General features: G+C 37.4%; 1 protein-coding gene across 7 annotated transcripts in view; it reads right to left on the reverse strand.

The window, feature by feature from the left end:
• Nucleotides 1-24787, reverse strand: part of USP34 (ubiquitin specific peptidase 34) — a 120508-nt gene that overhangs the window by 47171 nt on the left and 48550 nt on the right. For 6 of the 7 annotated variants that reach the window (XM_082048244.1, XM_082048248.1, XM_082048246.1 and 3 more), the window contains 25 exons: nucleotides 21938-22019; nucleotides 21751-21843; nucleotides 19839-19964; nucleotides 19315-19444; nucleotides 18705-18740; nucleotides 18175-18305; nucleotides 17024-17634; nucleotides 16344-16558; nucleotides 14627-14742; nucleotides 14416-14543; nucleotides 13200-13289; nucleotides 12283-12378; nucleotides 11125-11207; nucleotides 9798-9952; nucleotides 9061-9174; nucleotides 8037-8136; nucleotides 7749-7908; nucleotides 7202-7328; nucleotides 6958-7105; nucleotides 5275-5375; nucleotides 3623-3832; nucleotides 2104-2229; nucleotides 1215-1337; nucleotides 1005-1088; nucleotides 656-742 (listed from right to left, as the gene is read on the reverse strand). In XM_082048244.1, coding sequence (XP_081904370.1) covers nucleotides 656-742; nucleotides 1005-1088; nucleotides 1215-1337; nucleotides 2104-2229; nucleotides 3623-3832; nucleotides 5275-5375; nucleotides 6958-7105; nucleotides 7202-7328; nucleotides 7749-7908; nucleotides 8037-8136; nucleotides 9061-9174; nucleotides 9798-9952; nucleotides 11125-11207; nucleotides 12283-12378; nucleotides 13200-13289; nucleotides 14416-14543; nucleotides 14627-14742; nucleotides 16344-16558; nucleotides 17024-17634; nucleotides 18175-18305; nucleotides 18705-18740; nucleotides 19315-19444; nucleotides 19839-19964; nucleotides 21751-21843; nucleotides 21938-22019 — 3472 coding nt within the window. The remainder of the gene's footprint in view (nucleotides 1-655; nucleotides 743-1004; nucleotides 1089-1214; nucleotides 1338-2103; nucleotides 2230-3622; nucleotides 3833-5274; nucleotides 5376-6957; nucleotides 7106-7201; nucleotides 7329-7748; nucleotides 7909-8036; nucleotides 8137-9060; nucleotides 9175-9797; nucleotides 9953-11124; nucleotides 11208-12282; nucleotides 12379-13199; nucleotides 13290-14415; nucleotides 14544-14626; nucleotides 14743-16343; nucleotides 16559-17023; nucleotides 17635-18174; nucleotides 18306-18704; nucleotides 18741-19314; nucleotides 19445-19838; nucleotides 19965-21750; nucleotides 21844-21937; nucleotides 22020-24787) is intronic. The other variant, XM_082048245.1, reaches the window with a different exon arrangement.

Consider the following 24787-nt stretch of genomic DNA (forward strand, 5'->3'; position numbering starts at 1 on the left):
AAGCACAACTAATAATCATGTTCGTTATTGAAAAGTGTCTTTATTAACACCATAGCCACAATGCTGTAACTTCTGTCTCAATGCCAACAAGGAGAAATGGTATTTCTTGACCTCTTCAGATGTAAAGATAATTAACAATTACTGCTTTTAAAACAGACTATAATAGAAGCTTCCAAATAGCAAGAAAAAGGCAGAAAAGAAGGAAAAAATAAAGTTTGGCTAGTTTGGATTTTAAGTGTGGTACGCAATAATATTATCAATGCAGTTGCAATCATGCCTAAAGATGAAACTCAGGTTTGTTTCTCTAAGATGTTCTCATGATCTGCAGTTTTACCTTCTACAAACCGGGATCTTTATGACTAGACAAAATTTAAACCAAAAATACACAGAAAAATACAAAGGGTGGTTTTAAAATAGAAAAAAGCAGAAGTACGTGGTTTGTTTGGTTGGTTTTTTTCCTAAGAAAATAAATTCTTCCAGGAATCTAAAATATTCAAGAAAAACACGCTATTGCATAGACTGGTGGTTTCAATTACAGAATTCATTTATTTCACTTGCTGCAGAAAAGTAACTATTAGAAAGGCTGAAAGTAATTGAAAGTCTTTACAAAGGAGAGTTATGTTATTCTGGAGAAAAATAGTGAATAAACACCTACCACAGTCCACGATTCCTGTTCTTTAGGCTCTAAGATTCCAGAATTGAAAATTTCTAGTAACTGTTGGAGCCCTCCAGCAGCAACAAACTGAGAAAACAACGTGAGAAAAAGCAGAATAAATAATAAATACAGAAATAATAAATAATTATATATATATATATATAAATAAATAATAAATACAGAAATATCGCTAAGTATCAGGCCTGATAACACAGAAAAACTTCAAAATGTTATACTAAATTTGTGATAAAAAATTCCAAGATAGATCATGTTTTGAATGGGTTTTCATTTTATATCTTTTTTTGAAAAATTGTATTAGGTGTCACAGAATATTGTAGGAAAATCAAACCTTGCAGCTCCACGTGTTTTTACTATTTTCTATCTGATCCTCACTTGAATCATCTGAGTCTGGGTAAAGATCGCTGTAACTACCCTAAAGATAAACAAGAACAATTCATTTTAAAAACAGTTAAAGAATTAAAATGCTGTAAAATAACTCATCAATATGTATTTTGGTTTAGAGAGAAAAACACACATTCTGTGCAGGAAAAGCTATTACCGTAGATTCACGTCTTATTCTCCTGTTGGGCTTTCCCAAAGCTTCGATAATTTCCAGAGCGTAGAGAAGTTTATGGGCACTTTTTATTCGCAAAAGATCCTTCCAGCTAAAGCCATCATTACCCTTCAAAGATAAAAAAGACAGAAAACAATTAATACAATTGTATGTAACGCTAATATATCTAAAAAACACAAGGAGAGGATTTTTAAAGTGACACAGACAAATTATTTGGCTTTAATTTCATCTGTTATTTGAAATTAGAAAATTTCAAGCATATTTCTATACATGATTAACCATTTGAATAATGTACATTCAGCAACAAAATCTGGTAAACTTCCAGCATTATTATAAGATAAAGGTATACATAATTTTTCAGTAGAGGAAGCCAAAAGTTATATACTCTAAATTATAACTTCCACTAACATTTTGATGTGGGTGACCATAAAGAAGCATAATATCTGAAAACTGTTAATAAGCAAATTCAACAGCTTTAAAAGAGGCAAAGTGTTTATCTCTAGGACAAGAAAACAACCAGGTAAGTCCCCATGTTTTGAAGGTGTAGAAGGGAGTACAAAAGGATCACTATCACAACAGCCATAGTGTTCAAACAAGGCTGCAAATGAAGAAATTGCTGGTTCAATTCAAACCAAAAGACTGTGGCAATTAGTACTGACTCTTCACTTATTAACTGATTTAAAAGAATATATAAAAACAAACTTTGGCAACTAAGCTGACATCTCTGTTTTGTTTAATTTCATAAGAATTATTAGGTTTACTTGTGTCTCAGCCTACTTAAGAGACTTTCTATTTAACATTCCTATTTGGAGAAAATTCAACTGAAACACTATATAATAAAGATAAACATGTAAAACAAGCATTCTTTTTTCACCTGTTCATCTGAAATATTCTGGAATGCCTGCAACATATTAGGGCACGTTGGCAGAAGCATTAAGAGTTCCCAGACACGTCTGGATAAGTTTTCTGCATGGAGATGGAGTTCTTCGCACCTTGAACTCTGAGAAACCACAAAACAATCATTCTTATTGTGAACTTCTTGGAGAAAATAGGATTTCAAAGTCCAAAAATGTATTCATTCTAAATTAAGAAGCTATCTCCTATCCAATGTAAAACCATAAATACACCTGATAATTGAAGTCTCCCTGAACCTGCAAGAAACTACATTCACAGAATCACAGAATGTCAGGGATTGGAAGGTACCTCAAAGATGATCCAGTCCAATCCCCCCGCTGGAGCAGGAACACCCAGATGAGGTTACACAGGAAGGTGTCCAGGCAGGTTTGAATGTCTGCAGAGAAGGAGACTCCACAACCTCCCTGAGCAGCCTGGTCCAGTGTTCTGTTACCCTCACTGAGAAGAAGTTTCTTCTCAAATTTAAGTGGAACCTCTTGTGTTCTAGTTTGAACCCATTACCCCTTGTCCTTTCACTGGTTGTCACCGAGAAGAGCCTGGCTCCATCCTCGTGACACTCACCCTTTAGATATTTGTAAAGATTAATGAGGTCACCCCTCAGTCTCCTCTTCTCCAAGCTCAAGAGCCCCAGTTCCCCCAGCCTTTCCTCACACGGGAGATGCTCCACTCCCTTCAGCATCTTTGTTGCCCTGCGCTGGACTCTCTCCAGCAGTTCCCTGTCCTGCTGGAACTGAGGGGCCCAGAACTGGACACAATATTCCAGGTGTGGTCTCACCAGGGCAGAGTAGAGGGGCAGGAGAACCTCTCTCAACCTACTGAGCACCCCCCTTCTAATCCACCCCAGGTACCATTGGCCTTCCTGGCCACAAGGGCCCAGTGCTGGCTCATGGTCATCCTGCTGTCCACAGGACCCCCAGGTCCCTTTCCCCTACACTGCTCTCTAATAGGTCATTCCCCAACTCAGTAACTCTGCCTTCTCTGTATCTTCTGTCACCAGACAGAATAATTCCATTATCTTTACAGTTTATCACATACTTTGAAATGTTAAAGTGTAAATAAAACTTAAAACCAAACTATTGGTTTGAATATACCAGTGCGTATTTAATTTTCCACAAGCTAATATGGCATATAAGACATAAAACCTGAGTTTTTGCAATAAAACCTTTACAAACCTTTCTTCAAGCCAGTTCCCATTATTAGGTACAATATCTACTTAAATAACCAATATTCTTTCCTAAGAGTTACTTTTTCATAGCTTCTACAATATTTAAAACATCTAAAATACATCTGAACAATGTTATTAAGAAAATCAGAAAAATCATGATAATGATTACACCATCCTTGAAATGTGAATATACAGACAATAAACACATCTCGCAATTGGATAGAGTACACAAAAAATAGGCTAGTTAAGGAAAAATAGATCAAATGAAATAGGTCTTAAATGTAATTATTCTAATAAAATTACTCTAAATTACCTCAGAGTCTTCCATAGCCACTTCTCCAGAAGGAGGCTTAAAAGAGGCGAGCATCTCCAACAAATCAAAAAGGGTGGTAAGATGAGGCTCTTGCAGGAGTAAAAGCATTGGAATGTTGTCCTTCTGAGGAGGGGGCAGGCAAGACGCTGGCAGCTGAACACCTTCACCCTTCCGTTCTCTCCTCGGTGCGCCCAGGGATACAAACACCATCTAGAAACAGAGAGAAACAACAAGGAGGAGAGAGATGATTTTAAAAATTCATATGCTAAAGCCATGGAATGTTTTCAGCAGGATTAGAATGAAGAACTTAAAGATATATCAATATTTTTGTTGTCAAGTCTTTACTGAGCCATGTTTTGAGCAACTACCGTAATTAAAGCTTGGGTTTGCTTTAATTTCAAGCATTCGTGGCACAGCTGCATACACTGTTTGCTGTTTTCTTGTCCCCCATCCCTTATTTTGCCGTTCAGGCTGGGGAGACTCTAATGCTGGACTGACTTCTCAGTATATAAATGAAATGGCACAAAAACTAATCCAGAGGAAAAATGAGATAAATTGGCTCAAAGAACTGAAGAATGCTAGCGAGGGCACAGTGACACAAATAGCAGCGCGGTGGGAAAAGCAGACATCTGTTATACTGGCATAACAACGTTCTCAGGCAAACTGCTCCTGCTGACTAGTTGTCACCTCCAAATATTGATCACATCCAGCCATTCAGACTGAATGTTACTGCTGCTCCGAGTTCTGCAAACACCTGATTGCGCCATAGTGCAATTCTGTAAAATTATCTATGTTAATAAGAAAAAAATAAAACTAAAAACTGGTTTTGCTTTTGAATGAACCCAATCCATTTAGCAAAAAGAACTGATGGAAGATGCACTCAAACAGATCATCTGATTCAGAACTGCAAGAGTCAACACACACTGGCTGCCACAATTACTTACAGCCAGGAGTGGCGCATGTAAGCGTATCAGCCACTAATAATCTTTCTGAAAAGATGTTAGCAGATCCCTGTAGGTGTAGAGTAGTTTAGTTTTCCTTTAGATAGAAAGAATGTATGTGAGGATGTGCTAGTGAGTTTTGTTACAGTCCCACCTCCCTCAAATAGTCACAATGTCATTCATATGTATACAAATCAAATTAAGCTCTTCCATGCTGCAATTTCAGCAAACTCATGGGTAGACCACTCTAGGGGGAACTCTGAATCGAAACAGAAGATCACAAATAAATGTTTAAAAATGCTTCAGATTTAACCCGGGAAAAGAGAGGGAGACTCACTGCTACTATGGAAACGAATTCAACGATTCAGACAAAACGTGGATACTTGATTTTGTTGTCATTGCTCTCTAGTTTTCTTTGATGAATGCAAAAACCTGATATTTGTGTTTCACTCCGAGTTTTCACATCTGCTAGCACAATGACAATTAGGTTTTAAAAATGATTTATTATTTTAAAGACTGACAACAGGAGCAAGGCCTGACAACATTAAGTCGGGGCACGTATCAGATAGCTTGAAACAACTAGTTTCAGAAAACTGCAGGATGCTCCCAAAGAAATGCAGACCTTCCACCACAACTACCTGTATCAGCTGTGCTAGACCAAAGCAACATATAAATCTTTTTCAGTGAGTGCTATCTATATGCTGGTAATACCTGCATATCCTTGAAACCCAATTCATGAAGCGTTTTTTCATCATAATCAGTTGTCAGTTCATGCCCAGATGAAATCATTCTCACAGGTCCCATGAGGCCACCTAGAATAAAAACGTATTTCGGTAGATTTCTGGAATCGTAGTTTCTTTTCTAATGGAAGCCCTAAGACTTATTTTTAACAGTACACCCTACAATAGCCAAAAAAAAGGTGTAAATCTAGAATTTCAAGAGCCAAAAGTTTACACCAATTTAATGAAACTGAAATCCCACCTGAGAAAACAACTAAAAACCAATTAAGGGCAATAAGATTTAGCTCTATAAGGAGCAAGTCTGCTGATGACACCAAGCTGGGAGGAGTGGCTGACATGCCAGAAGGTTGTGCCACCATCCAGCGAGACCTGGACAGGCTGGAGAGTTGGGCACGGAAAAATTTAATGAAATATAACAAAAGAAAGTGTAGAGACTTGCATCTGGATAGGAACAATCCCAGGTTCCAGTATAAGTTGGGGAATGACCTATTAGAGAGCAGTGTAGCGGAACGGGACCTGGGCATCCTGGGGACAGCAGGATGACCATGAGCCAGCACTGGGCCCTTGTGGCCAGGAAGGCCAACGGTACCTGGGGTGGATTAGAAGGGGGTGCTCAGTAGGTTGAGAGAGGTTCTCCTGCCCCTCTACTCTGCCCTGGTGAGACCACACCTGGAATAATGTGTCCAGTACTGGGCCCCTCAGTTCCAGCAGGACAGGGAACTGCTGGAGAGAGTCCAGCGCAGGGCAACAAAGATGCTGAAGGGAGTGGAGCATCTCCCGTGTGAGGAAAGGCTGAGGGAGCTGGGGCTCTTGAGCTTGGAGGAGACTGAGGGGTGACCTTATTAATGTTTACAGATATCTAAAGGGTGAGTGTCAGGAGGATGGAGCCAGGCTCTTCTCAGTGACAACCAATGGTAGGACAAGGGGTGATGGGTTCAAACTGGAACACAAGAAGTTCCACTTAAATTTGAGAAGAAACTTCTTCTCAGTAAGGGTAACAGAACACTGGACCACGCTGCCCAGGGAGGTTGTGGAGTCTCCTTCTCTGCAGACATTCCAACCCGCCTGGACACCTTCCTGTGTAACCTCATCTGGGTGTTTCTGCTCCGGCGGGGGGATTGGACTGGATAATCTTTGAGGTCCCTTCCAATCCCTAACATTCTGTGATTCTGTTATTCCGTGAAAAGGTAAGAGGAAAAACCTGTACACTGACACCATGAGCCTGTAATTTTGATTGGAATTTGATAAACTCTGCTCAGATTTCTACCTCAGTTGATGAAATAATCACAATTTCATGTTCCTAACCAGGAACTGGTTTCTGTTGTAGATTAACTAATACCGGTGCATTAAAATGGACATAGTAAAAGGTCACTGAGTCAGAGGTGTGCACTATGTCCCTTACAACACGTCTCCTGTGATGCAGAATGACCCAAGTTTTAAAGTGTAAACACTCAATACACTGAACCATAGTTCACAGAGATCTTTCTGACCAAAAAATACTATTAGAAAGTCATTTTTTTTTAAAAAATCTATACTAAACAGTCCCCAAAATAGAGTACGGAGGAGTAAAAGTGTAGATTTTAACTGCAAGTCTCAGTTTCAGTTGAAAAGTAAAACTCGTGTGTAAAACTAGATTATTCCAAACCCAGCTTACCAGGGAACTCCCCTTTGCGGCTGCTTTGGCCAAACTCCTGAAGTTGCGCTTGTTGATTTATCTGCTCCTTCTGCAGGTTTTCGTACCAATGGGTGACCTCAGCCCGTAGATCAGCCACCTGATCACTAGGATACATTTCTATAGTCATCTGAAACAAACCAGAGATTTTATTTTTCAAAGCGCATGGTGGACTTACCGCAATTTAACACTGTGGGATGCACTTTCCGAAGGGTTTTTAAGTTACCTTGTCAGGAAGCCCCGCAGGCTGACAGACAATTCTTAATGGTAGCGACTGTTTGTCACTCAGGGCTTTCAAGTGACTGCTGATGCCAGTGCCTTCGATCTGCCACTGCCTCAAGTGATACGCAAACCTTAAGAAGCAGGTAAAAACAGTGGAAAAGTATTTTTGTCAAAACCTATTTAACGCAAATGTTCAATAAACAATGAGAGTAAAACCAAAACTTGCACCTTTATTCACTGTTTTTTTCCAAGCTAAGAGGAAATTATTTATATTCTCCCTATTTTTCAAATAAAACTAAAGTAACTTTGAAAAGTGAGGGATAGAAAAACATGAAGCATATTCATATGTCTTTACACAGTGACAAGGGCCAACTCTCATAACTGTTTAAACCTTATATATTACCTTGCAAAACTTTCCACTGCTGTCCTTACTTTACACAAAGAAAAACAAAGAAACTAATACTTACATTAAGAATAATAACTCATTCATCATTATGATAAGAGGAATATAAACAAATTCTGCATCAAAATATGTCAACGGAGCTATTTACCTCCTCCTAAAAGCCTCCAGGTGAGTTTTCAGCATCAAGAGTCCTCTTTCAATAATGGTCAGACTTGAATGCGAGTCTCTCTCAAGGTTACTAGACGCTATCATCAGACTCTCCATACACTTGCTAATAAATTCCTGTTCTTTTTCCAGACCAGTTTTACCTGTAATATCAGTTAAAATCAATTATATACACATAACTTTAGGTCTATGCATTTTAATACCAAGAATAAGAATCACATTAGATTTTTTTTAAACATTTTCAACAGAAAATGAAAGTAAAAATTCATACCGTTGATATAGTAAGAGTTGATATACTGGATAGCCGCTCGACTAACATCACCAGACTGTGCTCTTAAAGCAATACCCCAGAACTGGTCCATGCCACACAACTGTTTTGACAAAAGGAAAACAAACACAGAAACAAAACATCGCCTCATTATTTTACTGGGAGTGATGCTTTTCCAACCTGAGACATTTTATTTGCCTCTTGATGCAACTACTAAAAATATCTCTGTTGTTCATCTGCTCGGGCTGTCGCCGCTACACACATCAATTACTATACAATTCTAACCTTCATAAATATTTGCATAGTTTGAAGCGTGAGAACTGGTTAAAATTCAAGAATGAATTTTCATTTTTGACAAACAGGATTACTTTCAAATGAAGCCTTAAAATCACAACTATTATCGGTATTCATTGCAAGAATGGAAATTTTAATAAAAAATTGCTTCAAGTCAATTCAGAGAAAAATATCCTAGACCTAATTTTATTTCTGAGATACTTTATATGAAAAACTACAGAAGAACTTGTAAAACACATATGTAAACTGAGACACATTTTGCAACAGATTTCTAGTCAGAATTAAATATGCCTAGTTGAATGCCATCTGAATCTTCTTATTTATAAAATAAGAACGTTACAAACCCGTTCTTTAAACACCACAGTGAACAGGGTTCAGTTATACTAAGTATATTATGCAGTCCACAAGGACACACAGGCAACAGGTATCACTTTCTTTGCGCTTTCCTGTCTGTGCCTCTAGAGACAAAATCCACACATGTTCAAAGCCACAAGGGAAGGTCAGGATCACTGGTCCCTCTTATCTCCATTTCAGTGTCTGACACTTGCAAGTCTTGAGTCCTGAGCTTCCAGGGCTCTCCTCAAGGCAGGAATCCATACAGATGTCACCGCTATGGACTGTGACATTACCATTTCAAACCAGTAAATAACATTCAAGCCACTAAGTTCTCAGGAGATATGTCATTTCCCCTTCCCTCAGAAAGAAGAGTGTAGAGTGTAGAATCTGGGCTGACCTCTGAGTTTGAGCCGCCGTCATACGCGCTGGTAGCCAATCGAGCCAAATTGCACAAATGCTGGAAGAGGTTTAGGCCAGTCATACTGATAGTCTCCGGTTTTAGTTGTGGCATCTAAATAAAATGAATGCACTTTAGTATGGAAAAAAACAATTCAGTGCTGGAATGGATAGCAATTACAGGCTATTTATTTCATTAGCACAGAAAAATGTCATTTTTATTAGCAATCATATTCAAATGTAGTAGATCAATTAAAATTTATTCTTGCAAAAGACCACACTCTGTGAATGGTATATACAATATAAAAAAGCAATTACGATTGGCTTAAACAAACCACTTTACCACTGATTTGGACTGTAACAGTGCAGAGGAAACAAAAATTATTCTAGTAATATCAGCTACTTAACTTATCAACAGCAGAAAAATTTGTTAGCAGACAAGACATGTCCATTCAAAAAAATCAGACGCTTAGAAAACTAGACAAAAAATGTGTAACCTTGAAAAAGCAGCAGACTACATTAATTATTGCACAATCAAGTAAATAACAGTATGAAAAGGATTTATGTCAATGTATTACTCTCTTCCCTCCAAGCAGAGAAAAATCATTGCATGACGAGTGGGACCCTCCCAGACCACTGAAGGCATATTTTTCATAGAAACAATTTAAACTACATTCAATAGTGCTGATTCAGAAAGAAATGCTTTTATTAGAAGGTTGTAATTAACTCTCGACATACCTTTTCCAAAAAAAGATGCTTGTAAGTCTCCATACCCATAGCATGCTGATCTTTACTTCGTACTTGATTCAAGAACCAGTGTAGTGCATCATCGTAACATTCAGAATCTTCTACTAAGCAGTGCCACAGTATGTCCACTTGTTCTAAACTCAACCCTAAAATTAGGAAAGTATTTTTAACTGCTCCTTTATAGCATCAAATATACAGCAAAATACACACAGAAGAGTTTTGTCAGGACAAGAAGTTTTCGGAAACAAGAAACCTGAGATCTCATACCAAACAGCGGGTTGTTTTTTCAGTTTATAAGTAATTATTGGCCACAACTTAGAGCTCAATATTGAGACTGTGGCTGGAACTAGGATCTCTATTTCATCACTTCTCCTTTCAGGAGAACAGTAAGGTTATTTTCTTAGCTGGCAGATAAACATTTGTGATCCCAACAAATTTCTTTAAAAAGAATTGTGGCTATCCTATCAGCAATTGCAAATACAGTGTTTGAATTTTTTTTTTGCTTTGCTACAGATATTCTTCTTCCTTCCTCTAATGACCAGAGGGACAAGCCATACATTGTGTGCCAACACTGACTACCTATAATGAGACTACCCAAATGACTCCTCCCTTCAATCGCTTTAATAAATGACCTCAATATATACTCAACCAAAAGTCTGTACAGAGCTGATGCTGAAGCACTGAAGGTGATTAGTTTATAAGGGCTTAAAAAGAGAGCGGCCAAAAGAATTTATGGAAGAGAAAGCCACCAAGGGTTACTACAAATTTCATTTGACTTGGAATTCCATCAGACACATCAGAAGATTTCTATTTTTAACCTTTTAGAGAGAAAACGTTTCAGCATCTGTACAGATCTGTACAGATCGACTAACATATACTATACCATATTATACACTAATTTCACAGAAGTGTAAGCCAATTTCTGATAGTTTTAAAATATAAAGAATTGTTCCTTTCTGGTATAACAACTTACTTACAGTGCACTCTACTAAAGGATCTCTGGGAACATTATGGATATGAATCAAAACCCACAAATACAGAATATATTATATTTCAGCAGTTACTACAGTCCTAATATTTAGAAAAAATGAAGCATGGAGAACATAAAAATTTGTTCGCACAGAACTGGAATAGAATCTAAACTCCAATGCTGGTTCTGTGCTTTCATCAAAAAATCTTCCTTCTTTTGAAACACTACCAGAGATTATTTAAAATTGCATGTATAAAATATCAATTATTTAAGCTAACATTGATTATTAAGTACTACGTGAGCCTTATTATGAGGTGCTTCTCTGGTAAGGTAACCTCAAATACTTACTGAAATGATCTGGCGATCCTAGAGTTGAAAACACACATGTCAGGAATTGAAGACGAACCTGAACTTCTGCACTGTGGCTGTATCTAAAATTTAAATTTGTATTTTAAAAAGTTAATTGTTTATTGTCATAACTTTTTTACCCCATTCATACACGTGCCTCTTAAAAGCATAAATACCTTTTTCTTATAAGTTTCTTTCTGAACTTCAATATATAGTCTAGACTGCAGGTGTACACTTAACAGAACCACACTGAACAACTGGAACGACACACTCATCGTTACTAGATAAGGTACCTTTTTTGGCTGTTTTTTTGGCATGCAGTCCAGTTTAAGTGCATCATTTTGTCATTAGCATCCTGCAGGATCTGACCTTAATTTTCTCCCGAACTTGTAAAATGCTGGTATTTCTACCCTGAACTTCTGATTCCAGCTGATATCCATTATTTAGAAAAACATTTTCATAACTTCACATACAAATATTAACTTTATTTCTATTTACAAGGTAGAAGTTCAATGGTCAAAGGAGCAGAACAATGTATCATTTTGCCTGAATTGGAAGCCATTTGTCCCACTTTCAATCAGGTTTTGAATACTTCTCACAAGAGCAACATCCAATGGAAAGGAGTATGAAGAAGTAAAAACTTGACCCATAAATAGCAACAATTTTCAGTTGTGGAAGCCCATATTTACATATTGACTTTGACATATATCAAAGCATGACAAGTCCATTCCTCCAGGGTTGGGAAGCTAGAAATTGCATCACTTGGGTGTATATACCTGATTTTTATTATACAGATTGGAAAGTATGGATAAATGTGTTAAATACAAAGGTTAATGATAACAGATTTTAAAACTAAAACATCTGAATAGTTTTATGATCTAAAATAGCTTTGATTTGAATACATAAAATCTTCATGTTTTATTTGTAAACAAATATTCAACTAATGTCTAACAAAAATGACATGAGAGTTGTTGCATTTTTTTTTTAACAGAAAAGGAAGCTTTTTGAAAGCTTATTGTTGTTATAGGCCTTTGTTTCCCTAAACATGTAATGTCCCTATAGAAAGTATTTACATATAAGAACACATCAGAAGAAAAGCAGAAAAGAGACGTTTACAAACATCAAATCTCAGGCACTCAAAGCCAGTTTTGTACTTACAGTGCGTGTTTATGTCGTCCTTCCCTGACTGCCTGAATGTAGTGTACCAAGTTATCAAAGAAAAGTTTCATCATGTTAAGTTCCTTTTCTGCCCACCTGTGTCAATTTAAAGGGCAGAAAGTGTTATGCTTGGCTTTAAAAGATCAGAAAAGCTACAGAAATTAGACAGCTGCTATAGGAAAATTGTACACACATAAAGCCAAAGTAAACATTCCGTTTTCCATCCACCAGGAATTCAAGAGTATTTTCTAGACAGTACTCTCTTCTTCCATGTCATCCAACAGGCTCCACAATGGCATTATTTTCAGGCACAGGGCTGACAAAACACTCCCCTTCGAGACTCTTTCTAAAGGCCCTAATACAGAAAAAGTCTGAGCCAAAACTCAGAACTGGGTATATAGTTAAAAGTCATGGCAAAAAGGCCAAGAAAAATTGCTGATAATCCCTGTAGTCTTTCCCCAAAATTCCAGCAGTCTGTTCTTCACAGTTAGACCAGCTAGGTACACAGTTTGTTCTAGTACGGAATGCTATACTATCTATCTTCCCATTCCAAATGTTTTCTTATAAACCAAATTTTTGCTACTGAGAAGCAGTTGACTTACAATCAGAACAGAATGACGTAGCATCAAATTATGACAACTTTTTACAATATGCCTAGTACTGTCTGAAAATCCTTTGCTATTTAAAGGGGAGGGAGGGAATAAAAAAAAATACAAAAATTAATCTTCATCTCATTTACAACAGTTGTGTATTATGAAGAAATCTAGTGATAAGACAAGCTCACACATCTAGGCCAGGCAACAGACAGATGATAACCGTAGGTCATTATTAATTTGGACACACTAAAGCCTTGCAGCAATCCCTAAAATTTCACTGCTCCTGGTGATTTAGGCTGCTGGGGACAAGGCGCTACTTACATTGTTATCCAATGTGTATCATAACTGCTCCCAAATTGTTGAAACGTACCAAAGAGCTTTGGAAGAAGACGAAGTGAAACTACTACTGATCTAAAGGAGAAAGAGAGAAATGATGACAATAAACGGCTGTTACAAAATTAAACCAGTCCATTTTAAAATTACTTTGAGAAGCTCAGGTTGGGTGAGCAACAGACTAACTGAAAACACCGGAAACACCCGTGTGAAATCCACCCTCATGTCAGCCAACTACTTTTCTCCATCTGAACTACACATACTTCAAATTCTTTACGTGTTAATACCTTGGACACGCAGCTGTTGGACACGTATAAAAATAAGACAATATACATTTTTTTCGTATTAAAAATTACTTAAGTTTCAAAAGAGAAATTATTAGTTTTGGGTTTCATAAAATATCTTCTGAAATTTCAGCAAAATGAGTATGGTTTTTCTACAAACAGACAACAGCAGGAATAAATCTGCCTTAAATTCATTATAGACACAAGAAGGTGTGTATAGTAAGACAACTATCTAGGAAAACTCAAGCACATAAACTGCATGTAACAGAACTTGCACATCGGTGATAAGCATCTTTACATTTCTTTCAATAATTAACATCATCTCACAAATACAATTCTTAGCAAAATGGCAACAACACAACACTGCAGGTGATGTTCAGCAGTTGATTGGTTGTATCAATTAAATAAATGTCACTTTTGCCAGTCTTCAAACTGTAGAATCTCACAGCTTTGGCTGGTATTAAACAAATTATCTGAGGTCAAGGTATTACTTCTACCTCCAGCTGCTTCTTCACAGAAATTAGACACCACAACAGACGTGGTGGAAAAGAACTTGTCTGTTGCGCAGCCACTTGCATGTAAAATCTAAATATTCAGTTCAAAATGCTTATGCTAAGGCACTCGACCTTGCATTCAACTTGCTAAGACGTGGGCCTGATTTTACCAAATGGTAGGAAGGCGGTGAGCTCTGGCAGAAGGGAGAACAGCCCAACGCAATGTGATGAGAAATTCAGGACACCAACAGAATAGAAACATCAGATGCACCCACACCACCTTGAAAACTTATTTTTACACTTTCGGTTTTGTCTGGTTTAACTTGTCTTCCTGTAAAATGAAATACCCATTATAGTCAACTCGGATTTTCTATATGTTGCAAAAATAGATAGATGTAAAACCAGAGAATTTATTATTTAAGTTACCTGTTGTTTGCTAAATTTTCTAAGCAGCCTTCAATAAATCTCATTCGAATCTGTCTGTCAGTGAACCAGCATACTAAGGAACAGAGCAGCTTCTCTGCTTCATTTATTAACCCTTCAGAGAGATGAATCTACAGCAAGTAGAAAGAAAAGGCACTGAATAGCATATATTTATTTTCTTTTAAAAAATATTCTTTTCTGGTATTCAACTTACTGCATCTTCATCCTGGACCAGATCCCACAAAAGGGTATTTCCTTTCTTACAAACATTATCCAAATTAATGTCCGTCACCGCATTGCTATTATATTGATGTTTATGGACTGCTGGTCCTGAACAAAATATAAAGACCGTTATTGAATAAATAGAAGGAACTATCTAATCTGAACATTATTGCCTAAGTGCATGAACAACAACATGCTTTAATTAACACGGCTATTTTAAAGCGTATACAACACCACTCTAATTGCAGCCCTTTTTTACATGTGGGTTCTTAAAAGAAGACAAAACATTATGACCATACAAGAAGTTAACAGGGCAGCTAAGCCAATATTTACTTTGTTTTTGGCTAATGGGAAGGTACAATAAAAAGAGCATGTAAGAATTGCAGGTGCAGGTGCTATTGCTTTTTAATTTAATTAGATTTAATTCATAGTGTAATTAAAGTATTTCTTCAGTCTTTCTGCAGTGCTGTGGTCCGAAGAAAAGTATCTTTATAACTACCATGGTTGGAAAGCAAGAAAGAAGCACATTTCAATGAATTCCTCTCATACTGCATGATCTCCTCTATCTAACTAAACATCAGGCAAAACAAACACCATTTTTTTAATAAACGACAGAGTATCAAAGTGAATGATTTTAGAAACTCATCATGTTTTCATAAATACTGACAGATATTTTCCCTCTTCTATATGGCCACAGCTGGTACCATTCATTTCTCTACTATCTGATACTATTTTCATGGAACAGCAAAGTCAAGTAGAAAATTCAGATTGCGAGCACAACGCTGTAATTATTTGCACGTGCAAAACTAGAGGTGTCAAAAATAAGCTGCACTGAAGGCCTCATGTTTAAACAATAACATGGATCTTCAGAAAGATGTGTCATATCTATGGAAAATATTGGGAAAAAAATGCTGACTTCTTATTCAATTGTGCTTCTGGAATAGATATAAATAGTACTGGGTTTACTGTCTGTTGGAAGACAGCAAGCTTGGATCTGCCTGAATAGAGAAGAAAAATGACGCACCTTCACTAAGCATAGCCCCTCCATTATATTTAAAAGGAGGATAAAACAGAAAATAAAACTGCCACAATAGCATATGGAAAGATGATATAATTCTTGAGAAGTGTTTTAGTAGCATCTTAAATTGCACCCTGAAGTAAACTAGAAAATTTAGCAGTGTAAGATGAAACAGCATAAAACGCCCTTCAAGCTCCCCAAGATATCAAGTTATATTTTAACTCATTTTTCCAAAATGATCCTCTGCATAGCCCATTATGGGTAATTCATTTAAGATGACACATGTACAGAATCACAATAAGATCCACCCACCAGAAGAAAAATCACATAAAGTTTCAGAGAGAGGAAAAATAAAATCTCGCATTTCAGCACCACCTTTCTTTTTACGTTAAGAACTGATCAGAACAAAATATTTGGTAGGCTCTTTGGTGCTTCTGTTTGACTTGCATTAAGAGCTCCAGTAGAAATGGAGGGGAAAAAATTCTAAAAAGGTAAATACAGCTACATGTGCTGTGATACAAAAATGAATCTCTTGGAAGAAGCACTAAAATCTCAGTAGTCACTGTGGGTTTTTTGGGCAAGTACAGACACATGATTAAAATAATTTGATTATTTTAATTATTAGCGACTAATTCAAAATCATATAAAACTGAGTTAAAAGTACAATGTTTTTCTATTTTAGGACTTGTACCTTGACTGAGATGTTCATGATAGATAGAGGCGAGGTTGGGAAGGTGCTGCTGGAGATGAGATGTGAGCTCAGCATGTGAATTGATCTGTACAAGCTCTTCTTCACAGCCAGACTCTTCCCCATCAAAATCAGCCATATTTTTCTCTGATTTTGCACTGACTTGGGAACTACTGCAACTGACATCATCGGCACTCAGCATATCATCAACCATGTGCCTGTAAAAGAAGAACATTAGAATGGATGATATCGAAGAGATAGTTGTTTATAGCAGACTACAAGTGAGTAGACATCTCCCTAAAGCTAAAGTCACAAAGAATCACCTGTCTGAACAGACCCTCATGTGAATTTAAAAACAGTTACAGCTAAATTGAAGGTCCCACTATCATGATGGTTGTGCTGACTTCTTTAATGTTAACTTAATACAGCATTTTCCAGAACAATTTTAGCATCTTCTTAAATGTTGTCTTATTTATTCAATAAAAAAGTTTCCAAAACACTTTAATCAGATGTTGACAAAACAGATTACTGTGTAACTACGTGTGATAACTATCATCTCTGTTAAACAAAATTATCCTGAGCTATAGCAAAATGGCCATACAAATTTCTGCCCAAACAGAGTGTTTTGCTACCACTTTTAGTTCTGTTATAGAAGGAATCAGAAGAAATGTCAAGCTACCTACCCATCATGGTGATGGTGGTGGTGGTGGTGGTGATGCTGTGGCCCAATGAATTGGCGACAGTTAAATAATTCATTTCCAATAGTTTCCCCAAGGAAGTCCCCCGTATGAGTTATACAAGAATCTTGAGAACCCTGTGAAATGTGAGCGCTGCTCATTTCCCCCGTCATATCATGCTCTGCATCCTCAGCGTGAGAACAAGCATCCAGCATCCTAATTCGATTATCCACTGGTGTCACCGAGTCCGTGTTAAAAACATGGTCCTTTCCCGCTCCGTTATTTGCACCGCTCCTCTCCGCCGCCCCTTGCGCGTCTCCCAGACAAATGCCTGTTTGTGATTCCAGTTTCCTGCTTTGTAGGTCTGTGCTCCGACTGCTTTTCTGGGGATTATGACTCCTGTCTTCTTCCTCTTCATCATCTTCTTCTTTGAGAGCTTCAATATCTGCAATGTCTTCAGACTGCACCTCGCTGCCGGGGCTCCCGGCAGACTGGCTGGCGTGACTGGAGTTGGCCTCATTACTGGATCCATCGCTGTGGCCGCTGCTGCTGCCAGGACCGCTACTGCCGTCCTCACCGCTGTTGGCTGTCTCGTCAGAGCTTCCTTGCAGGGATTCCTGAAATTAGCGGTAGTTTTTGTTTTAAGATCGGCGGAAAAATAAAACACTACTGAAAATATATAATCATTGTTCAAACACCATTCTTCGTTTTTTAGGAAATGTGTCAAATCTACAGGTCTCCATTCATAATGGCTCAATTTGGTTGCCAATGACAAGATGCTCTGAGCAAGATTCAGATTGAATAATTTAATTTTTGCATTACTTTATTTGTAACAGTCTACACGTGCAGGCTTTGCACACAGAGTGACATGGTGACACATCAACAATATGTCACGCAATCCCTCACAATTTAAATGCAGGAATGTGTTCGTTTGAGGTGGTTTTTTGAAGTGCATTTGCTCATGGGGGAAGGCACAATATGTTCTACATAAGCTGCACGGAACATAAGATTCTAGCTCTCCACTATCCTGCTGCAGATAAGCACGCATGTTATGTATCTGTCCAGATTTTGAAACGATTACAGAAAAAACATTTTTTCCATAGGTAATAATAGGTAACTGAGGAACAAAATTCACAGATTAAGATTTACACTCTTACCTCTGTATCTGAAAGTCGCTGCTGTACGTGTTTTGTTCTATTAATGAGCTGCTCCTCCATTTCAATATCACTGCCTCCACTCTGATGGGTGTCACTGTTGTCACTACTTTGAGGGCTTGCTGCTGGTGACCCTAGTTCAAAACCACATTTCCCAGTTACTCGGTGATATATATTAATTGGAATATTTACATTACATAAATCTGTCTCAAATGTTGAACTCAAGAGCATTCTTCCTGCAAACAGTTAAACAAAGGACATAACTCAAACAATGTGCGTACCTAAACACTACAAGTTATTTTCAGAACACTGTGCATTCCACTACAAATTTTGTACTGATGTCTCTTCTTGCTGGTATATAGCACAGCTATATGAATTTCCTAGATTTTATACAAAAGAGAATTTTCATTTGACTCCTCATAAAAACATAATTTCAACTTCTACTAGTTCATCCATACAAATTCCATAGTTGTAGAAAAACACCGTAGTATCGAATGTATCAGGTTGTGCTGTACTTCTCAAACTATACTTACAAGGTGAAGGGGCTGCTCTTCTGAGCTCCTCTTCTTCTGAAGGAAAAAAGCAGGATGGAAAAATAAGTGACTAAAAATCTTTTTGTCCAGCATATAGTTGTCCATGATTCATAAAAATCAGCAGTAGGAAAAGAAAGGGAAATGACAGTAAAATGGCTTGGCAGCACCTTTAGTAATGACTGTGGGGAAATACACAGTCAAGTAAAAAAAAATAGAAAAGCAATAGCATGTAATATCAAAAACCAGGTAAAAATTAGTTTTTGTAAAATTTTATGTAGCTACGTAAGTTACAGATGTTTAGCAGAACAAGAATAGTTAACTGATGACTTATGGACCATCCTCTGAATTAAAAAAAGATAAAATAGAAAAAGACATACTACTTTACATATATAACCAGAACTGAATCTGAAATAGCAAGCGTTCCAAATGCTTTCATCTTTATCCTCAACTTCTGCTTGAAAAATAAGCCAGCATGACATTTTAAAAAAATACTTCAAGTAAAAAGTTCTAGACATCTTTTTTTGTCCAAAGTCAACAAGGAAACAACTATGTTTTCAACAACTATGAAAATTTAACGTTTAACTACCAGATTTATTGGAAAACCACATACCTTTTTTGTTTCCCATGGGTAGATTGGTGCTTAGTAAAGATGCAAAAGAACTTTGTTTTGACAGCTGAGCCTTAGCTGCTAGTGCATTATTCCACAGTGCTTTTATGAGCATTGATGCCAAATACAAGGTCTAGAAACAAAACCAGATAATGATGCCATTAAGAAGCAGAAGGTTTTGTATGTAAAGCTCCACTTGTTAACCTACAGTTCACCAAAATAAACTCATCAAAATGAATGAATAACATTGTGCAAGGCACTTTTTAACTTGGGACGTGAAGTTAAAATCTTCTATTAGTGGCCATGCTGTCTTCAAAAATCCCTGCACACAATTATAATTCAAAAGCCAGACAAGGTCCACTTGAAGAAACACGACAACTTTACTCATAGTTTCCTTCCTTATGCATTAGTAAATGTTACTTCTACACACGTTCCTTTGGAAAGGCAAAGACAAATGCATAACGCTTTTTAACATAATACCATAATTTCTTTTGTGGTTAGAGTGCCTTTGTTTGCCTTGTCGTTACCTGTTCAGTGTGAGCGCTCGGATGAAGCGTTGAGACGAGGTTGAGAAGATGGCGAAGTGGGACAGGGTCCAAGTTTTTGATCAACGAAGGAAACAAGTCGTGTATGTAACGACTGCAATGCTTTAGCTACAAAGTACAAACAGAGAAGATAATAGGAGCAGCAAAATAAACTCGAAATAATTCAAAGATCGATAAAATTGCAGCAATTAAACAACATGTTTGCACAAATTCTCAGGAAGTTCTCTAGTAATTCCAAACTACACCAGACTTGCAATTTTGACTAAACTTCATTTTTATACTGTAAACCATGTAAAGCTTAGTAAAATCAAATGTAACAATATCTTCCTTAGTTCCAGTTTTTTTATACTGTAAACCATGTAAAGCTTAGTAAAATCAAATGTAACAATATCTTCCTTAGTTCCAGTTCTAAGAGACTGGGTGAAAAGAAGAACTGGAAGGTTTTTTTTTGTTTTAGCTTAAATATAATTTCCAAAATATTAGTGTATATGCTAAATCCAGAGGGAAACAATATTTGCGATGATTACCTAATAAGGTTGTGATAAATACAAATAAAGACATTACAGGCTAATGAGATCGAGAGAAGAGACTGTGTGAGAATTATTTATAGTTCTTTTGTCTTTCCAGTAATGGATGTCAAAAAATATGACAATGTGTTTAGCTCACTGCTCTATTTACACATTAAAGTGACAGTGCTCCTTAGATGTTTCTTCTTAGGTTAAATGCTGCTTTTCATAGTCACTCAAGGGGTTTCACTATGTTTGTAGGGGTGCAGATATTCAAAAAATAAAATACTGGTTACAGGAAGCTTCTAAAAAAGTATTTCTAATGTTGGTTACCACATATGCATCTCAAAAGGGTTTTTTTGTTCTTTATTTATTTTATTTTGTCTTCCTGGAATATAAAATAGCCATGGCGGCAGTTTATAGGGTACAGGATGCAAACTGGAATGAAATTACGTGGGTTCTACCCTAGGATGCATTTAAGCGTCTTGAGATACCTGCTTCAACTCAGACAAGATAATTCTTGGTCAAGAAGTTAGTTTAAAAAGTGGAAAATACATTAAGGCCTCCTATTCTTTCAGTCTAAAGGTGTCAGCCTTTCAAACAACATTTCTCTGACCTTCATTTTGATTTTTCAGAAAAATTGTCACGGAAATCTTGACTTTTTTGAGTTTTTTTTTCAGGTTGTTTTTGTTTGTTTGTGGCTTTGTTTTTGTTTTTCTCTCTGACTGAAACGATGGAAAAAACCATTTTCCACAACAGGAAATCAAAACGTCTACTGCGTTCAAATCCCCTAAATAAAAAAAAAATCACAACCTAAAATATAGCAAACCATTAAAAGTAGCAAACAAATATATCTTTCTGCAGGAAAAAAGCCTATCAGGGTTTCCAGGTTCATCAAGCAAAGAATAAAATCTCGGTGCCTTCTGGAGATTTTAACACCAGCCCTGTAGCACAGCTGTAAACTTCACTGCCACAATTTTCACCTGATTGTTCCCACTAGGAGTAACAGAAACGGAAGCTACAATACACAGGAAGAAGGCAGTTTAGCATGATAGTAAAATATTACATCCACCCTACGATCTTCATTCCCATTCGTAGTGGAAAGGTTTGCATTGCAACTTCATTTTGTTTTCTTGTGTAGAAGTAGCCTGGCTGAATTCTTGCATCTAATGAAAAAACAGTAATTGGAGCAGTCACCTAACTTAACATTTTGGTCAGTGAAATACTCAAGACAGGCAAGAAAAACTAATAAATTCAGCTATATTTACTGATATAAACCAAAATCAACGTGTCATTTTCTGGTTCTTGTTTGCTTTTTTGTGTTTGGTTGGGTTTTTGTTGTTTGTTTCTTTTTATCACTCCCGCAATTAGAAAAATGGTATATATACCTGTGCTGCGGCCCAAATACAGTCTATATGTTGAGTACTAAGTCTCCCCTCAGCTGCAAGAAAATTCAGAATCACTTGGCACTGTTTGATGATCTGCAAAGTGAGAACATATTGAAGAAAGCTTTACTGGAACAAGAAGTTATTCCTCCATGTCTGTACTGAAAACCAACAAGAATTTAATACAAACCTCAATATGTAAATTTGGTCCAAAAATGTGCTCAACGACATTGTTGCTGATAAGCCAGTCTGCAAGCTCTTTTGCAATTGACCTAGAGATGACAAAGAGTGGGAACATATGTAGAATTATCTGCCCATAATATATACACTGTGCTTTTCCCTAGCACAGCATACCTTTCAAATTAATACCTGTAATTGTAGCAGGCATACAATAGCTTTTTTGAATGCAAACCACACTCAACGTTCATTCATCCAGGTGGGAAGCAAATGATTTCTGTATTTTTTTCTTCAGCTGGAAGACTAATGGCAAATAGCAACATTTCCCACTCACCGCTCTAGATCATTAACAAACATGTAACCAACAACTCTGTCGATTTTATTAGTTAATCAAGCTCAACAAACCACTTGCAAAGACCTCAGAGGTAACACATCTATAAACACTGCTATTTAACCCAGGCTTATCGTGAAATTCCAGAATTGTTGAGTTCACAAATGGATCTAAACGTGGGAGTGATAGAAAGGATTATTAAAGACAACCATTTAAATAATTATTAGATTCTCTTGCATAAATAGCAACTCATGCAGCTTTAAAAACCCATGTTTTACATGGTTGTATTTACACGTGTAGCACACAGATACTTCAAACTTGTCATTTCATTCCATCTCTAACAACAGGGAACTTTACCCACCGCCAATCCGTAAGCAGAACAGGCCAAGGAAAGTGAATTTTCCAAAGCAAAAGTTGAACATGCAGACAGGACTGCCCTGCCTGCAAACCAGCGCACAAGCTCCTTTTTATTCCTTCCTTTCAAGCAAACGTTTGTTTACCCAGATTTTGGCACCAGAAGCAATTAGAAGATATCACAGTAGTTTAAATGGCCCTGGAATAAAAGTGCTCTGTTTCACAAGGGCGAGAGGATAGGAGGGAGTGGGTGTCTTAGAGAAGGATTATTTTTACCACTGCTATGTATATCACATTCACGGGCACTATCAAACTTCCAGGATTGCCAGTTTTTATCACAAGGAGACTACCTTTGTAGGTTTTCCAAACAGGATTCGCTTTTCCAGGGCATGTTGCCAGTTCTTCAATTGTTTTGAATTGCCTGATCCCTATGGATGTACTCAGCATAGCTCCTATTACTTGACACACACCATTCTTATACTGTCCTCTTCCAGCCTCATTCCAGGACACAGGGAATCAAATATTTTTATATTGTTGGAAAAAAATATGTCCCCTTATATTTAAGTAATAACCGGCTTGCAAGGTACAACAGCTTACCAACAGTATCATTTATGGTTTATTAATAAATTAGTTCTCATACTGTAAAGTCCGTTTGCTCAAAGAGGGATAAAAAAGATTAAGCCAGGTCAGCTCCATGAAATCCAGATCTACTGAACTTCCTACAGCTTCATTTCAAACCAAAACCAAAGCCCAATGATGACACCCAGCACCCCAAAGATGCCTAATCTTAACCAAACTTTGGAGCACGCACGTTACAAGCTCATTCAGGGCTTGGATTTCCATCTATTAAAATCTGAAGTAAGACCTCTTCACATGTGAGCTGTGATTCTGCAGACTTTACAGCTAAAGGAATCTATTCTTCATGTGGATATATGCTAGGGGTCTCCTTTACCAACAAACATCATTCTGAAAACTGCTCTTCTCCACCTGTCTCCATGCTGACAAGCACGAGTGACCGTAGTTGCATTGTCCATCTGGCTCAAGAGACTACAGCTCCATCACTTTGCATTTTGTCAGTCAGCCAGTAAACTTGGTATTGCAGATTCATCTTAAATCACAAGTGCCCAAGCCCCACTCTGAAAACTGAATGCAACCTGACAAAAAGTTCCTTGAACTTATGGCGTGTTCACGCCCAGCTCCTCATGATGGTTTTATGTTGCTCCCCCGGCGCTGCTGCGTGAGCAAAATATATGCAGAAAACCTCATAGTTTGCAATTTGCTCATATAAAAGGTAGACAGATCTGGCCATGTGAGTGAACACACACCCACCAGATGCTGGAGACCTGAATGGATGCTCTTCTAGTTATGAAATGTGAAAACCAGCACTGCATATGGTCCTCTGGCAGCCTCAACACCTGAGTCATAAGTCAATGAGGGTAATTTTGTTCCAGGACCACTTATTTTCTTCTTGGATCTGAATTTCTAAACCTGTAGCTTTCAGAATGAAGCCCAGTTCAACACTGCTAGATTCACAAAGCGATGTTAATAGAAAGGGCATACTGCTGTGTGCCTCTTTAAATACTTCTGCTAGTGGCACAATGTCCATTTGACGTTGTATCCAGAGTCATATGTTGCATTTTAGCGACTCCAAAGGAAAGAACAAAAACTCTCTTATAGAGTTCCTTCACATTTTGTTAAATGACTGTGGCAGTTCTCTATCTCTAGTCTGCAACAGTTTTCTTCTGAGAAAGAATGGATTATTCTTTCGAAGGAATCCCTTTTTTTAATAGATGTATTCTCAGCGGTAAAAAACTATTTAACCGACTGGTGAGCTCAACCGTGATAAAATGACATCTCGGATTTCTGAAGGTAAACATTCATTTGATATGGATTTGCTGAGGATGACCAAAAACAAGAGGATCCTTGTGAAAGGCAGAATGCAGCCCTTCTGTTTCCCAGAGAGAACTGCTCCTCCTAGAAAACTCTGCTGAGGACATACCAATCACTAGATAAACTGCCTTTTAAAATGATGAAGTTATTACCAGCACTAAGTATTTTGTTCTCTGATACACTAAAAAATATGACAGTCAATTCAAGGGTTCACCAAAAAAAGCTAATTTCGGTGGAAGTGATGTCTGAATTACTCCCTGAACACCCCTACCTCAGGAAAAGGGCTTT

The sequence above is a fragment of the Streptopelia decaocto genome, assembly GCF_964273445.1.
Source record: "Streptopelia decaocto genome assembly, chromosome: 3".
Classification (NCBI taxonomy): Eukaryota; Metazoa; Chordata; class Aves; order Columbiformes; family Columbidae; genus Streptopelia; species Streptopelia decaocto.